This window comes from Diabrotica undecimpunctata, chromosome 10, assembly GCF_040954645.1.
Source record: "Diabrotica undecimpunctata isolate CICGRU chromosome 10, icDiaUnde3, whole genome shotgun sequence".
In the NCBI taxonomy this organism is placed as follows: domain Eukaryota; kingdom Metazoa; phylum Arthropoda; class Insecta; order Coleoptera; family Chrysomelidae; genus Diabrotica; species Diabrotica undecimpunctata.
In genome coordinates, this window is record NC_092812.1 from 55,746,616 (window position 1) to 55,764,454 (window position 17,839).

General features: G+C 31.4%; 1 protein-coding gene across 4 annotated transcripts in view; it reads right to left on the reverse strand.

Annotated features, from left to right (window-relative positions):
• Window positions 1-17,839, reverse strand: part of kcc (solute carrier family 12 member kcc) — a 334,416-nt gene that overhangs the window by 115,337 nt on the left and 201,240 nt on the right. Inside the window, exon 2 of one of the 4 annotated variants that reach the window (XM_072546218.1) lies at window positions 11,209-11,672. The exons of the other annotated variants lie outside the window; for them this stretch is intronic. Coding sequence (XP_072402319.1) covers window positions 11,209-11,296 — 88 coding nt within the window. The 5' untranslated portion in view covers window positions 11,297-11,672. The remainder of the gene's footprint in view (window positions 1-11,208; window positions 11,673-17,839) is intronic. 4 annotated transcript variants of the gene reach the window in all.

Below are 17,839 nucleotides of genomic sequence, written 5' to 3' on the forward strand. Positions count from 1 at the left end.
GATTAAACAGAGTTGCAGAGGAAATACGAAAAAAGTTTCCTCTTGTAAATACCATGATATCCAGTGTCAAAAAAGTATTTCTTAAATCTCCTATAAGAATTCAACTTTATAAAGAAATGCTACCTAACATTCCTCTTCCACCACAACCTATTTTAACGCGATGGGGAACATAGTTAGAAGCAGTTAATTTTTATGCAGATCATTTTGTTAAAATAAAGAACATAATTGATACGTTAACAGATGAAAGTTCCCAATCTCTTTTGGATTCTAAACAAACTTTTCAGAGTAACTTGCTTCAACAAGAACTTTCATTTATAAAATCAAATTTTAGTTTTGTTCAAAAAACAATTACTCAGTTAGAATCACCAAAACTGTCATTGTTCGAAAGTACAGCATTAATAAAAGAATTTGCGTCATGTTGTCGGAACGTTAGAGGTAATATTGGAAAAGATATTTTAAAAAAATTTGAAGCTACTATGAAAAAAATAAAGGTTAGCATATTCTTTCTGAAGTAGTCAGTGTTCTAGCTGGAAATATTTCGGAAACAATTAATTTAGAACCAAATGTTTTGGTTAGTTTGAAAAATGCTCCCGTTACATCAGTTGATGTTGAACGAAGTTTTTCCATATATAAATATATGTACTCAGATAGAAGCCACAAGTTTTTGTTAGAAAATTTTGAACACCACTTGGTCATTTATTGTTACCATAATTCTAAATAAGTTTATTCATACTTAAAAATGATGTAGTTACTTAAAATAAATGTAAATCTTAATGAATAGTAGGAAATATTTAGTTATGTACACTTTTTTTTTTAAATAAAATTGTTACTATTTTACGATTTTTTTATTTATTTGTATGCATATTTTGTAAAATATTTGCATATTTTCGGGTAAACACGTGCATATTTATGCGCATATTTTCTACATTTTTATTTGCATATTTGCCGAAGTCTACTTATTATATTACTGAAACAGGAAATATAATCTACCTATTATAAAACTATATCAAGTTGATCACTTTAATCTAAACGTGTTTTTTGACGATTTAAAAATAATGTTTATGAAGAAATAATTTTCACTGCCACTTTATGGGATGTTAGCACTTTAGTAACGATAATAAGGTAATCGTAACGTCAAGTAAGGTTTTTTAAAGATGAATGTCGTTACTGTGGCAGTAAAAACCATTTGGATTCAGTATAAGCGTTGACCGTCTTAAGACGATCTTGCCTGTTAGAGGGTTAAGTAAAATTAGCAATTTCTGCAATGCTAATATACTTGCAAACTATTTTGAAAGCTAAGATTGTTTAAATGAAAAAGTGACTAAAAAAATTAAATAAAATATCCTTTATATTTTATTTATATTATTATCTCTGTCACGCAGTGGAAAATTCAATAAAAGGGTTTATGAGGATAACACACCACTGTGATTGTGGTTTCGCTGAAATTTAATGCGTATATCCTGACGTGAATGTTTGTCATCTGACCCAATTCCAATTATACCCTAGTTTAAATTTAAATTATATTATATATATATAAATATAGGTATATGGACAATATTCTTTCTGGAAGAATTGAGATCCTACATATTTTAGTGTAGAATCTAGCTGTTGTTTTCTGTAGGTGGTGTCTACATATTTGTGTGAAACCAAGGTAAGAAAAGTTATGTAACAAATACCTCAAAATGACGTTTAAGGTTAAGTTAAAGTAAACATTGCAAAAATGTGTTCTACAGAAAAATGTTGTTTTTATTGCAAAAAAGTTGTAGATGCTGTGATTTGTAGCATCTGCATGAGAAATTACTAATACGATAGTTGTGCTAGGAAATCCGACGCAATCAAAGGAAATACAGTAAAATGTGGTCACTGTGCAAAAAGTGACATTAAGTCAGCAGAAATTGCAATTTAATTATTGAAACCAAATGAAATCATCGAGTTTCATAACTCTTTTTCGAAGATTGAAGAATCTATGGCTTTTTTAAGTGGAAAATTTGATTCTCTCTTGTTGGAAAACCGAAGTGCTCTACAAGAATTGCGAGATACGAAGAAAGAAAATATAAAATTAAAAACCAAAGTCATACATTTAGAGAAAAGAATCTGCGAATTAGAAAATCTGTGATCTAGAGATTCATGGAACCCAAATTAAAAATGAACATCCTAAAGAGGTTCTAATGGAAATTGCTAGTTATCTTTTATCATGTAATTTGACTACTCAGGATGTGTCAGACTGTTACAACCAACAAACTAAAAATGGATCAGTAATTGTGCTATAATTGAGGTCTCTAGATATTAAAACAAAAGTTATTTCAGTAAGGAAAAATAGTAAGATATACTCAAATATGATAAAATCCACAAGGAAAATGAAATTTTTGTAGTTGGCTGTAAACCACCAATCACAAAAGTTTATTTAAAATCCTTTATAAAAGGTATATAATTTTAAATCCCTTTGGGGCTACATCACACAACGTTTTCTGGCTAAAAAGCCCATCAACTGTGTTTTGTTACTAGGTGCATATGATTGAAGCCATTAAATACCTGGGTAAAACCTTTTAGATGGTACAAAATTTAATATGTCTTACATTGTATTTAAAAATATGTTTGATGTTCGAGTATTTCTCAGATAACCTGCATGGCAATGTAAGACTCCCACTAGGGGTTGCTGCTGACCCTCAGACGATGTCTGATTGGGTTCTAGATGGCAACTCAAAGGTATATAATTTAAAATCCCATTCGGGCTACATCACAGAACTTTTTCGGGCTAAAAAGCTCATCACCTGTGTTTTGTTACTAGGTGCATATGAGTGAAGCCACTAAATACCTGGGTGAAAACACTTTAGAAGATACAAAATTTAATATGACTTACATTGTATTTAAAAATATGTTTGATGTTTGAGTATTTCTCAGATAACTTGCATGACAACGTAAGACTCCCACTAGGGGGTTGCTGCTAACCCTCAGACGATGTCTGAACACCAATCACAAACAGCTTCATCCTCTTACAGTATTACAGAACAGGACTACTAAATATGTTCTTCAACTGCCACGCCTTCATCCAACAGAAGATTTTTACTGACCAAGAAGAATACTCAATACTGAATCAATGTATACTATGCAAGTTTGTGTATTAATTCATAGATGTAAGCTTTCTCAAGTACTTACAAATATTGTCCTAACACCTAACACTGACTGAAGATGTACATGACTACCATACTAGGAAACTGTACTTTTCGTACAGATAGAATGCTAACTTCTGGTGTATAAAGAAGCATATATTCAAATGGCCTGATCTTGTATAATAAGCTGCCTAGTAATATGAACGAAAGTCAACTAGACTAGTGCCTTCATTGTTGTAGCGGCCTGTTAAAAATGATGATAAGGTAAGAAGAATAATCCACCCTTATAAATCTTATATTGTCGAAAATTTGTAAATTATGAGGACCTACTTAAGTAGAAATAATTCTGCAAATTTTTAAGGTTAGAATGGAATGGAATGGTTAATTGAAATAAGAACGGTGTCAACTTCTCATAATTATGCACTCACGGTAGATAACAATCGAATAACTAGAGTGGATAAAATGGCTGCAGACGCAACAAAAAAGGCAGAGTTCGTAGAAAGCAGGAGCAAAAGGATGCTCGAGATATTTTAGCACGAAGCACGTCGCTATCTGGGTCTGGAATAGACGACACTGTGTGAGTAAAAATAATAAGCTTTTTTTTAAACAAGTTTTTCTCGCAATAATTTTTTTCAAGACGGTGTTCACTGTATCTCAAAAACTACTTCATCGATCCTTCTCAAATTTTGCACACTTCTTTTATAAATAAATTACTAGGTCGCAACGTTGATATATTGTCCATTTTGTGGCTATAATTAATTTTACAACATCAAATTATACAAATTTTAACAACATTTTTTCGAAAATTAAAAAAATTCGTCTTTTTATACTTTTAAAATTTAAAAAAACGATAAAATAAACAATATCTTGACGTTGCGACCTAGGAAAACTCATAAACTAACGAAATCTTTTTGGTTTTTTTGTCAACAGATGATCCAGTTATAAGTTTCGATGAGCACCGCAAAGTAACTTATTTTTGTTTATTTTGGAAAATTAGCTGTCATTTTCATAATTTTTAATATTTTTGTACCAAAATTTCAGATAATACTCTTGAAATGTTCTATAATATACTAATGTTATAAAGAAATTTATGTCAAACAATTTTTCAAAAAAAAATCTTAAAGAAATGTTTAAAATATTGAAAATAAACCCTACCACCTTCCTTAAACCACCACTGTGTTTATTCCTGGGTTCTGGATTTACCACTTATTTACCAAAGTTATACATAAGTCAAGGCACTATATTACTGGATGTTATACCTTATATAGCCCAGTCTGGTTAAAAAAAAGGTGGAAAAATGTTTCGCAGATATCTGAAGCTTTTAAGACATAGGTGGGGGATACTAGATGATGAATAGATGAAAAGATACTCCTTTACCTTGCGTTTTTTTTTAAGCAATATTTATGGTCACAATTTGATGTTTTGTCTATAAATTTTTTGCCTTATATTTTAAATAAACAATATTTATGTCATTTTTTTATGTCAAGAATATCTTTATTTTCCCGTTTTTTTAATTAAAATTGATAAATAATTTACAGAGATATTTGCAAAAAAGTAGTTTTTTTGCACTAATTTATAAATTTTATTAATTTTTTTATTAACAAAATAAAATGGTATTAATACATTTAAACATTAAGGAATTACCATCTTTTAGATTTGTGCGAAATTTCCTCCCGATCAGTCAAATATTTTATAAGTTATTTAATTTGTTTATCCCTGAGGCTAATTATTTAAACTATTGAGCTTGCCCTATGCATGATGCTAGACACATTCAGCAAATTTCATAGGATTCTTTAAGACTTAGACTATCTCAGAAGTTAAATGGATATTGAGTTTTCATCGAAATTATTTACAAAATAAACGTTTGAAAAAGGGGTATGTTTATTACTTATAAACAATTGTAATAACTTCTATATTTTTCAAGCTTTAGACTTGTACGTACAACCATTGAATAGCTGGTAACAAAGCTCACATTAAAAAATAAAAAACCTTCTATGACCAATAGGAACGAAGTTAGTGACTATTTATAAAAAAAATCATATCTCCATTGTTTATAAACATTAAGAAGTAAAATTTGCACAAATTTTGAATGAAAATCTACACTTTATATTGAAACTTATAGCTATAAAATTTATCTAATTTTTCGAAACGACGGTACTTTCGAAAGATCGACATAGGAAAGTGAAGAGGATATCTGTTTCAGCTCCGTTTTTTTTTTCGGCATCGAAACTTCAAATTGCAACACCTAGGAAAAATTTACATTATCTCGGCTTCCTTTGCAGCTGCAAGCCTCTTTTTTTTATTCTGGGGTAGCTCGTCGAAATATGAATAACTACATAGTTTTCACTGGCCGGAAAATATGGGAAAACTCGGAAAAATTGAGTCCATTTGAAATTCACCCTAAATACTTATTTTTTTTTTAATTTGCTCGAATAGTCTGTCGCAGTATTAATAATGATGACATAATTTTCACCCCCCATAAATCTCGGAAAATCCCGGAAAATCAACATATGTTTTTTTATTTTATATCAATGATGTAATAATACTTATATATTTTATAAATTAAATTTCAGGTAATTCATTATATTACACATAGGTACACATTATATTCCTTATATTAATTATAATTGTTTGTATTTTTATAATTAACAATATTGATTTTTATTCTATTTTTCTTACAAATATGATATACAATATTAATCTAATCTGCCTTACTGCTTTGATAAAATAAGTCGATTTTTTCATCGCTTTCATCGTTCGTAATAACAAATACCTTTTTCAAATTACCTCCTCGACAGTTATATACATGGGCATTTCCACAACATACCAAAGAAAAAATAGTGAGAAATCAAATAGTCTACATTATGATAGCAAGGAGGTATCATAATGCTGTTAAATGTATTAAGACGTACCCAGGAGCTGATATAGGCTCAGATGATAACCCGGTAGTTACTGTGATAGAGGCGAGACCAAAAAAGATTAGAAGACCACACAGAAAGGCACTAAATTTAAATAAACTTGGAAACAAAAATTTACGCCAAGAAACAGGAGAAGAAATAAATGAAAACCTCCGTTCAGTGCAGCAACAAATTAACGATACAAACAACGTTAACCAAAAATTAAAGTACATAAATACAGCTGTACAAACAGCAGGATAGAAACATCTTACAAAAACAACAACAAAGAATAAGGGGTGGTGTCCAATATCAAATCTTCAGAATTCATATCCGAAATTGGACAGTATAATTTTATCACCCAGTAGACCGAATGAATCTATTTGTTATTAAATACACACACGTAGTTAATTAGGTTACATACACATTTGGTCAATTATAAATAATAATTTGGACATCAGTCAAAAGTACTGACAAAGTTAAACAATTTACATAAATTAAATACACATATCACGCTAGGTACGCGAAAAATATTGACCCAAATAGAATTTATATAAAACTAATATCTCTTGACTAGAGAAGCATTCAATCAATATTCACTCAACGAACATATAGTCTTCAACGATCAACTTCATCAGTCTCTACTCAAAGTAATCCTGGGTCTACACCCATAGTGTACGTCTCAACAATAAACTCTGCTACTATTATTTGGTGTTTCCATTACAACAGAACGAACATCTTCACTGAGCCAACGAAGGGAATTTGTTCAGGTGGATAACACAAGATATACTAGACTTGATGGAACAAAGAAGAAAGATGAAGAATTACCCAGACAAATACAAAGAAATAAATAAACACATAAAAAAGAGAATAAAAGAAGCCAAAGAGGAGTGGATTAAAGAACGATGTGAAGAAATGGAAACCTATGAGAAAAAGTACGATGCGTTCAATATGCACAAAAAAGTAAAAGAGATAACAGGAAGCATAAAGAAATGCCAAATAGGTAAACTTAAAGACAAAGATGGAAATCTTATTGTAGATCTAGAGAATAAAATAAAAAGATGGACAGAATACCTGAATGAATTATTTGAAGACGATAGAAACAACTTAACTCAGATAATCAATGCAACTGGGCCAGACATATTGAAAGAAGAAGTAGAATACGCAATAAGAAACGCTAAAAATGGAAAAGCAAATGGACCTGATGAAATTCCTACAGAACTGTTGAAGCTTTTGAATGATAAATGCGTAACCATAATATTAAATTTTGCAGCGAGGAGCTAAAACAGTTTCCCCTCCCCTTTCCTATGTCGATCTTTCGAAAGTAACTTCGTTTCGAAAGGTTTTAAGTTTCGAAAAATTGGATGAATTTTATAGCCATAAAATTCAATATAAAGTTTAGATTTTCATTCAAAATTTGTGCAAATTTTACTTCTTAATGTTTATAAACAATGGAGATATAATTAACAAAAAAATTGTCGCTAACTTCGTTCCTATTGTTCATAGAAGGTTTATTTTTTTTGTTAAATATGAGTTTTTTTACCAGCTATCTAATGGTTGTACGTACAAGTCTGTATTATGAAAAATGTAGAAGTTATTTCAATTGTTTATAAGTAAAAAACATTCCCTTTTTTCAAATGTTTATTTTGTAAATAATTTCAATGAAAACTCAATATTCATTTAATTTATGAGATAGTATAAGTCTTAAAGAATCCTATGAAATTTGTTAAATGTCTCTAGCATCATTCATAGGGCAAGTTTAATGGTTTAAATAATTAGTCCCAAGGATAAACAAATTGAATAACTTTTAAATTATTTGACTGATCGGGGGGAAATTTCTCACAAATTTAAAGGACGGTAATTCCTCAATGCTGAAATGTATTAATATCATTTTATTTTGTTAATAAAAAAATTAATTAAATTTATAAATTAGTGCAAAAAAACTGCTTTTTTGCAAATATCTCCGTAAATTATTTATCAATTTTAATTGAAAAAACGGGAAAATAAAGATATTCTTGACATAAAAAAATGACATAAATATTGTTTATTTAAAATATAAGGCAAAAAATTTATAGACAAAAAATCAAATTGTGACCATAAATTATTGCTTAAAAAAAACGCAAGGTAAAACTAGGAGTATCTTTTCATCTATTTATCATCTAGTATCCCCCACCTATGTCTTAAAAGCTTCAGATATCTGCGAAACATTTTGCCGTGAAATCGATGATTTTTGTATAACCAGACTGGGCTAATATGACTTGCCACTACTTGATGAAATGCAAGTACCAAAACTACTCATGGTGCAGTCGAAGCACAAACATTTAGGCAAAATGGCATATTACGGCGATCTCTGTAAATCTAGTTACATAAATGATTATTGAATTTAAATGACTACAAATTAGCTAAATCAAATAACAAGAATGTAGAATTACTGCAAACAAAAATAGAGAAATATAAAATCATGCAGAACACTAAACACAAAATACTAGAAAATAAAAATCGAAAGGTCCCGGATACATTACATACATTATTCCGTATGGTACATCAAATATTTAAGAAAAAACTAATTGAAAACGAATACCCGACCGAGTGGACACAATTATAATATTACATCCATATATACGAAAGAAAATAGACAAAAACATAAGAAAACTATCGAGGAATGATTGTAATATTTTTTTTGGACGGACTATGTGGAAAAGTCTTACAGGAAAAATTCGAAACAGACAAGAGGTAAAAAATTGGAGAAGACCAAGTAGGATTTATAATTAAAAAACCATACATAGATCACTTTATAACAATTCATAGAAAAAGGCGTGGTCAACTAGCATCAATAGACCTTAAGAAGGCATAATCTTATTACCTAATTAACTGCGGTATCCAAACTAAACTATGGGAAGCAATTCTAGTGGGACCAGAGATAACAACAGTTACAAAGGATTGTTAACGATACGAGAGAATACGTGAGCTGTCTTAGTTATCATAATGAAGAAGTGACAATTGCAACGGCATTAGTACGAGTAAGAGACTCAAAAGAAAGCTCGCAGTTGATGAAAGCGTAGCTTGATCAAGGTTAGTAATCATCATTTATTATGGAGCAGGCCGCTACAAGTCTCGGAATAAAAAGAAAGGCTGTCCACGCCCAGATATCTGGAATTGGCAATGAGGATCAAAGGATATCAAAATGGAGCGTGATATTAAACATAGAAGTACATTTCAAAAATAAATTTGAAATGCAGATCCTACAAAAAATAACAAAGAATCTACCAGATAAGGAGATACATATAAAAGAAAGGAACCATAGGAAGTTCGTCCTGCTTTAGTTCTCCTTTTGTCCATTTGGGAGGTGTATTTGTGTTTCTACGGAATTTTCGCAAAATTCGCATATTGCTCTAAAAGCTTTGTTCATGTGTCCAGCAATAACTCCTGTGATTTATCTGTTTAGTGCAGTCTTTAGTCTCTTTTAACGGCATTTTTACGTGGTGGAGCAGAAGGTGATGAGTTTCGCAAAACTACCAAAAGCGGCGATAGCCATAATAAAGTAGCCCCTAAAATTAGGGACAAAACATACAACAAATTTAAGATGACTGCAAGGCTGCTTTACATTACCTACTTTGTTAAGTTCAAAATATTTTAAGAGAAAGTTCTACAACCATGGAAAAGAAAGTGGAAAGGAATAGGCAATAGTAGAAGCTCTATATAGTTTTACAAATACAAATGATTTTTCGGTAGTTTTTCAGGAAATCGATTACCGTACAGTTAGTACTGGTTTACCAATATAGAGACAAGAATAGATCAATCTTCCCAATATGTGGTAAGCCTCATTCGGCTAAAACTTTTTTTTAACAACTTTCCAGATATCATCTCAGATCATCATGCACACATAGCGCTACCTAAGAAAATAATAATCATGAATCTATTTATTTTCATACGATTTCAGACCTTATTTTATATAATCTACAGTAACTACCAAATTAGGGTAACTTACGAAAGCCAAAAAAATAAATTTTTTAAATATAAAATGTAAATTTGTAACAATTATTTGATAACTCATTGTTCTCGAAGTAATATTTCTTCTTAATAATCTACAATATTTAATTTAAGGAAATAATCATCATTATTCTCGTACTAGATATAAAAGATGTACCATATCATTAAAATAATGTAACTTATTCAATTTTATAATTATATTTGGTTTTTGCAAACCATTTCTTTTATATCATATTTAATAATGTTTAAATAAAATTTGTATCTAATAGTAACAATTAAACGAAAAGTAAAGTATAGAATATCAAAAAACTCATGGAAACGTATTATTTATAATAATTAAAGCAGCACTTTAAAAACAAAATCATTTATCATCATGTAATTATTAAATTTAAAATTTTATTTTATTATAGCAAATTATTTCATTTATACAACCTATAAATATTTAAGAATTTATAAATATTAAACTTAACTATAATAAAATGCATGTTTTATTTATAAAAAGTAGATCAACCTAGCTTTTAAAAAGCTAAAAAAAATTAAAAATATCCTTTAAATACTTGAAAATAATTATATAAATATTTTAATTCAAAATTAAAAATTTTCCCTGTAATTATAACAATGAGAAATTATCGCTGCGATTATGAGACCGAAAGCGCGTGACGACACTGACGGATGTTTCTTTGATTTAATTCGAGGCTAGAAGTTCCCCAGGTCGTCCAAAAGAAAAGTTGACGTAAAACACGGGCCACGATGATTGGGATGTTCTCACGGCATCGGCATTTGTGGGCTAGCAGCTTCAGCATAAGCATCAGCAAGAAAAGGGCTAAGATCGATAGGATAGCAGAGCAAAGCAAAGTGGAGTAAAATGTAGGTTAGCAAAAGCATTGTACCGATGGGATGGCAGGGCGGTGGCACAGAATCAATAAGCTGCCGGTGGTGGCGGCGGTGCTGGTGCCGCTCTAGTATAAATCCCGCTCGACAGTCGCCACTTTCCACTTGCCACCGACCTTTATTCTCCGCGTTGCCTATCCGCCAAATTATTGTCCGTGTTGACGGATGAAATATTGCCATGCCCATGCCCATACTCAAGCAATGCCTCTAACTAGCAACGCGGCGATTAAAACCAATAACGGGACAGTAAAACACGGCTACATCCGCAGGAGCACAAGCGTCCGACAAATTGGCGGGAAAACTTAATTCATGACAAAATGTACCTGTTTTTGCAGGAGAACAGTGCCCATCGGCGATAGTTTTCCCCGGAGATGGCTGCTTTAAGTCCTCGCCTGCTGTTGGAACTGACATGGTTCTTTATGATTCCAACCTCCACTGAGTACTCATATGATGATGGAGACACCAGATACGGGACACGGCCGCCTCTCTGGACCGGACCACACAAACTACCGATTGTTTCTGCCGCCGCTGAGTTACTGAGATCGGAGGATCGTTGAGATCCCGAGCGCAGCATCCACCACCGTCAGCCCTAGATCCGCTCCCGCCCCCTGTACACCAACCCTTCACAGCCGACACCACTTCCCTCTTCCCTGCCGATGTCGCTTTGTGATGCTTGCTTGGACTATATTCAGGTCCGTTTGTCAATTTTTTAAGTTTTCCCTGTATGCCCTCTTTATTGGTTTGCCTTTACACTACAACTTCCTTAAAATTTAGGTGGCAACTTTACCTGAAGTTTTAGTAATAGTAAATTTTATTAAATTTTATTTTTTAAAATATTATTTAAAAAACCATTAATAAATATTAAATTTAAAATAAAGATAGCAACTGTATTTATAAAAAATCTCTATATAATTTTTTAAGATAAATTTTATAAATTTATCGGAATTTAAACAATGTTTGAATAATTATTTTAACAAATACGCAAACTTTTTTAAATTTATAAACAAATATAAATTATTAAAGAGAAAACTTACACTCCGTTCCTATATCAAACTACTGTGTAAAATTCATTTTTGTAGGGTTCCTTTAAGCCAAATAAAATATTTTTCATTAAATATTCAATCTGATTGAATTAAATTGGTTTTAGTCCAGTTGTCAGAGATTTGACCTCTAAAAATCATACGAACAAGCTGAATTTTGCTAAGAATGTCAATTTTGGGATGCCAAAAATATGCAAAAAAGAAACAACGGTTGAAACGACCGGCGATGTTGAAAACCAGTTACGCTCGCGAAAAAATTTTTAAATGAAATTTGTATCAACTAGACGGTAAACATTTGATATCTTTTGATCAGTGTCCTATCGACAAAAATAAAAATGCATTTTAAAGGTGAAGAGTACAGCTTATGTATGTAATCTTTGTATTTGGCCGCAAATAAAGTCAGTTTCTATAAATATGTTCAATAAATCACAATTGCGCGATTTTTGCTATTTTTTTTTATTTTCATGAATTTTTACGATTCTCATAAAATGTACTATTCCAATGACCGGTCGTATTTAGTGGAATTTCCATTGCTAGAGTTTGCTAGTCTTTAAAATATATACCAAAAAATTTGGATTTTAGACTCTAACAATGGAAATTCCATAGTGACTGGTCAATGAAAGCGATACATTTTATTGATCTCATGAGAATCATAAAAAGGCAAAAATTGTGCCACGGTTATTTATTTAACATCTTTACAAAAACTGAATTTATTTACAGTAAAATACAAAAATGGCATACGAAAGCTGCACTCTTCATCAGTCTCAAAATATGACATCAAAAGATGTTATATTTTTACCGTCGAGTTGATATAATATATATATATATATATATATATATATATATATATATATATATATATATATATATATATATATATATATAAGCGAGGTTCCTACAGCCTCTGCCGCTTCTCGCATTTCGACCGCCGCCATCATTTTCTGTCCATCCATTCGTCTTCTTTGATGGCTGGCTCTATCTCTCATTATGTGCCGTACATTTTCTTTCCAGGCAACTGAAGGCCTTCCCCTTCTTCTTCTTTGTTGTGGTATGTAATTTAAAGCTTTCTTTGGCCGTTTATCTTCATTCATTTGCTTCACGTGATCATACCACAGTAGTTGTCGCGTTTCAATTCTGTCTACACTGAAATATACAGTATTTGTTCTCCTTCTAATATCTTCATTCCTGATATGACCCTTTTTGGATACACCACACGCTCTCCTTAAAAAATCCATTTCTACTACTTCTATTCTTTTTCTATATTTTTTTGTGATCTGCCAAACTTCTGCACCATAAGTCATAATAGGCTCTACCAAGGTTCGATAGATTGTCAATTTCGTTTCTTTTCTAATATGTTTAGACCATAGTAGAGAGTTCAGAATGTTTACCGCTTTTTTTCCCTGCTGCGTTCTGTTTTCGATGTCTCTTTTGGTAGTGCCTTCTTTAGATATTAGAGATCCGAGATATTTATATTCATTGCATGTTTTTGTATTTCTAATTTCTAACTCTGGATCTTCTTCATCATATCCCATTTTAAGATACTCTCTCTTTGATATATTCACTCTGAGGACCCATTTTTCATATTCTTTCTTTAGTTTTCTAAACATGTAGTCCATGTCTTCCTCATCATTCGCTACAACTACCTGATCATCTGCGAAAAATAAAGTTGTTAGACATTTACCACCGCCTATGTCTATTTCCATTCTGGATACTTGTTTCCTTCACTGCTCTAGCGATGATTGAATATATATTTTAAATAAGGTTGGAGATAGACAACATCCTTGTTTAAGCCCCTTTGTTATTGGAAATATTTCAAATATAAAGTGTCCTTCTTTAACGACACTTCTTGCATTTTTGTATATATTTGCGATAACATCCACATACTCTCTACTGAGACCTACTTTCGTCAATGTTTGAAACAGATTTTTAAAAGATACCGTATCGTATGCCTTCTCTTAATCTACAAACAATTGGTGGGTAGATAGATTCCTTGCCTTCCGTTTTTCGATTACCTGCTGCAGAACGAATATACCACCAGGGCACGATCTTCCTGTACGAAATCCATTTTGTTCTTCTATGTCTTCGTATTCTGATTCTATTCTTTCTTTTACTATTCGACCATACAACCTTCCCACTTACCATTTTTCGATCTTTTGAGGGCATCGCTTAACTCTCCGGTTGTTATCTCAATTATTTGTGTATGTTCGAATATTTCTTCCATTTCGATCTCTTGGAATTTATATCTATCCTCTGTCAGTAAGACCTCATAATGGTGTTTCCACTGTTTCAGATCTATTAACTGTAAGTTAGATTTTTCCTTTCCTTCCCTCTGGAGAGACTTTATCACCTTCCACGCTTGCCCAACTCTTGTTCCATCCATATACCTATCCACCTCTGTACATCTTCGATCTCACATCTCATTTTTACTTTTTACTACTTCTCTTTATACATCTTGATTTAATTTTTTATATATCTTGTAATCTTCCTCCTTTCTCGTTGACATCCATTTCTGATAAGCAGTTTTCTTCTTGTTTACTAACGTTTGCATATTCTCCTACCACCATTCTTGATTTTTTGTTTCATGTTTGTCTTTATACCAAAAAATTTCACTTGCAGTCTCATGAATGCATTTTTTAAGCTGCTGTTATAATTCTTCCGCTGGTAATTTTTCTCGATCCACATTTTGTAATTTTGTGGCCAGTTGTAATTTGTAAAGAAATTTTGTTGAATCTTCTTTTAAGCTTTCTAGGTTATATTTAGGGGATGTTACTTCTTGTCCCTTTTCTATATTCTGTACCTGAGTGTTATTGTTTTTGCGATAGTTAACTATCACGTTGGCCATAAGTACACGATGGTCGGATCCACATTCTAATCCACGGTATACTCTTATGTCAGTTGTTTTCAGCTGGGAAATTTGACGTTGGATACTCTTCTTCTCGTGGCGCCGTCTTCTTTCGAAGGTTGGCGATCCAAATGGCAATTGTAGTTTTGGAAACTGCTGCGCGAAAGATTTCTGCGGATGAGCGGTCGAACCATCTCCTCAGGTCTTTCAGCCACGAGTTCTGGCGTCTTCCTACTGATCTTTGACGCAGGATTACTGACGTTGGATTACATAGTCGATTATCGAAAGCAGATTTTTAGTAGGTTGTATCCATGTAAATTTGTGAATGTTTCTATGTTGAAAAAATCCATTCATAATTTTGAGTGACATTGTTTCACAAAAATCTCTAAGAAGCATTCCGTTGTCATTGGTTATTTGTTCCCCATATAGTCCTACGACTCTGTTATTTTCTTCTCTCCCTACTCTGCCGTTTAAATCTCCTAATATAAAGATTTCACAGTTTTCTTTAACTTCAGAGAGTATTTCATTCATCTTGTTGTAGAAATCGTCTTTACTTTCTGGATCTTCATCTTCATTTGGGGCATACACTCTGACAATTAAGATCTTGTGCCCATTCTTTTTCATTTCCAGTGTTAGCAGTTGTTCATTTACTTCGATCCACGATTTAATATTGTTTTTAAGATTTTTTCGAATGGCAATAGAGACTCCTCTCTTAGCTCTGGTATCTTTACTCACTCCAATGTAGATATGTATATATTCTCCTATCTCTTCATTTCCTTTTCCCTTTTTCCCTTTTCCTTTTTTCTTGGTCTCGGTGAGAATACATATATCTTTTTTTCTTTCCGCTAATTCTTTGGATACTTCTGCTTGTTTGATTCTAAGTCCTTATAAATTCCATGTAGCCAATATCATTTTCCTTTTCCGTATGATAACGTGTTTTAAGAATGGTTAGAAACAAAATGCATTATTTTTTGGCTGTCAATATTGCTATGGCTATTTTTTAAAAAACTTATGAAAACTATAATTCTAGAATATAAATGTATGTTTTGGCGAGGAAGGATATCGATAGAGCAAACTTTTATGCTACGGGAAATACAGACTAAGGGTTGCCATCGTCCATAGTAAGAAGTGTAGGGAGAACCAACTATGGTTCTCTTTGTCAATTTCAAGTAAGTCTTTGACAGGTTAAAAAGAATGCTCCGAAATATGCAAGAATAAGCAGAAACATTAAAAGAATTTTTAAAATGAATCTTTAAAGTGCAAAAAATTAGATGAAATACTAGCAATCTTCTTTTAAAGCTGCCGATCTTCTAGTGATGTTGACGACCATATTTACCCATCTTATTCTATTCACTGTAGCTTGAAGTAGATCAATCTAGCCAGGATATAGAATATAATATACGTCTGCGTCCAGAGCCTCTCTTGCCCTCAATCTTGACTTGTAGAATCAACTGTAGAAGTCGGTATTTATTAGTAGGTACGCATTATGTGGCCGAAGTAAGCCAATTTTCTGTTCTTTACGGTGCTAATAATTTCTTTTTTTTTTCTTAGCCTCTGCAGAATAGTTATATTAGTTGAGTGGTGTATATACAGGGTGATTAATTAAGAATGTCCAATCTCTGAGTTGTAGATTCTAGACCTCAAAATATGATGATCCTGCCCCACATGCCTTATACAAATTTTCCCAATTTCCGAGATACTTTTTAAAGTTTAAATATGGTTAAAGTTTTGCATCAATTTTGTACATTTTCACAATTTTTATTAAAAAATTGTCAATTTTACTTTTTTTTAGCATAATAATTGCTAATTTAGACTCTACTTTAGCATTGCCAATAGGGGGAGTTAGTTAAACTTGGTGGTGTTTAGTAAATCAAAGCAATTTTTTTTTCTTGTGAACTGTGGACTGTGGGTAAAATAATAGAAAACATATAAAAAAGTTTATTTCTGCAAAAAAGGTACTTGTGTTTGATTCATGTGATTCGATCGGTTATCAAGTTATTTTCTTCTAAAAAGTCAATGAATTTTAATTTTACAATAAAAAATTTTATTTTCTAAATATGTAACAATAATAAATTAAAGTAATTAAAGTAAAAAAAAACAAAAACTTTGGAGTAAATGATGAATGATAATAACTCTTTTAATCACAATACATAATAGGTTTTTATTAAAATTGAAAAAAAGGTTGTGCCCAATCTTTTTTCACTTTTAATAAAAACTATTACGAATTGTGAGTAGAAGACTTATTTCCCTAACATTCATTGAAACTAAATGTTTAAAATGTCCACTATTTACTTCAATACACTTTAAGACCAGGTTTCGCAAAGATCTCTTAATACCAAATAATCCTTGTCTATTATTTTCTTTCACATACGCGGCTTCTTCAATATTCTGTCGCAATTATAAAAAATAATTAATTTTTTTTTTTGTAAAATAATGCCTTCATTTGCGACCAAATTGAAAAATTAACCTATTTCCTGCAGTCGATTTTTTGGACTTAATTAGTTATTAACAAATTAAGGTCACAAAACAGTTAATTTTGGCTTTTTTCGTCTATCAGCAAAAAGTGAAGTATTTGAAACAAAATTGAAAGTGAGAAACTTATGTCATATAAAAACCTTCAAAATGGCTTTTTTTAAATGTTTCTATTCTTATCTGTGTTTTAAAAAGATGCACAATAATTCAGAAATTTCGGTTTTTTATAAATATTTATAACTTTCTTAAAAAATGAACTTAGACCATTGATATTACATGGAATGGACTTAAGTTATCACCTTTTTTTTAATAATTAACAGCAGCTTTGTTTATAACAACTAAGAGATCCAATTAAAGTCATTTCAAAGGGCATACTGTAAAGTTTTAATTTGATAAATTCGAAAACGATTGCGTTTCAACGGAATTGTCAATAAAGCTTCAAAATGTGGTCATCGGTTGGCTTTGAAACTAGTGATAGCGATGGAGGGGAGAAACTGTTAACTGTATCTCTGGTTTTTGTATATGGATTTTGACATTTCTTTATTTAATTTGTATGTACGTAAAACGTATATTACGAATATGCACTATTTAAATAAATAA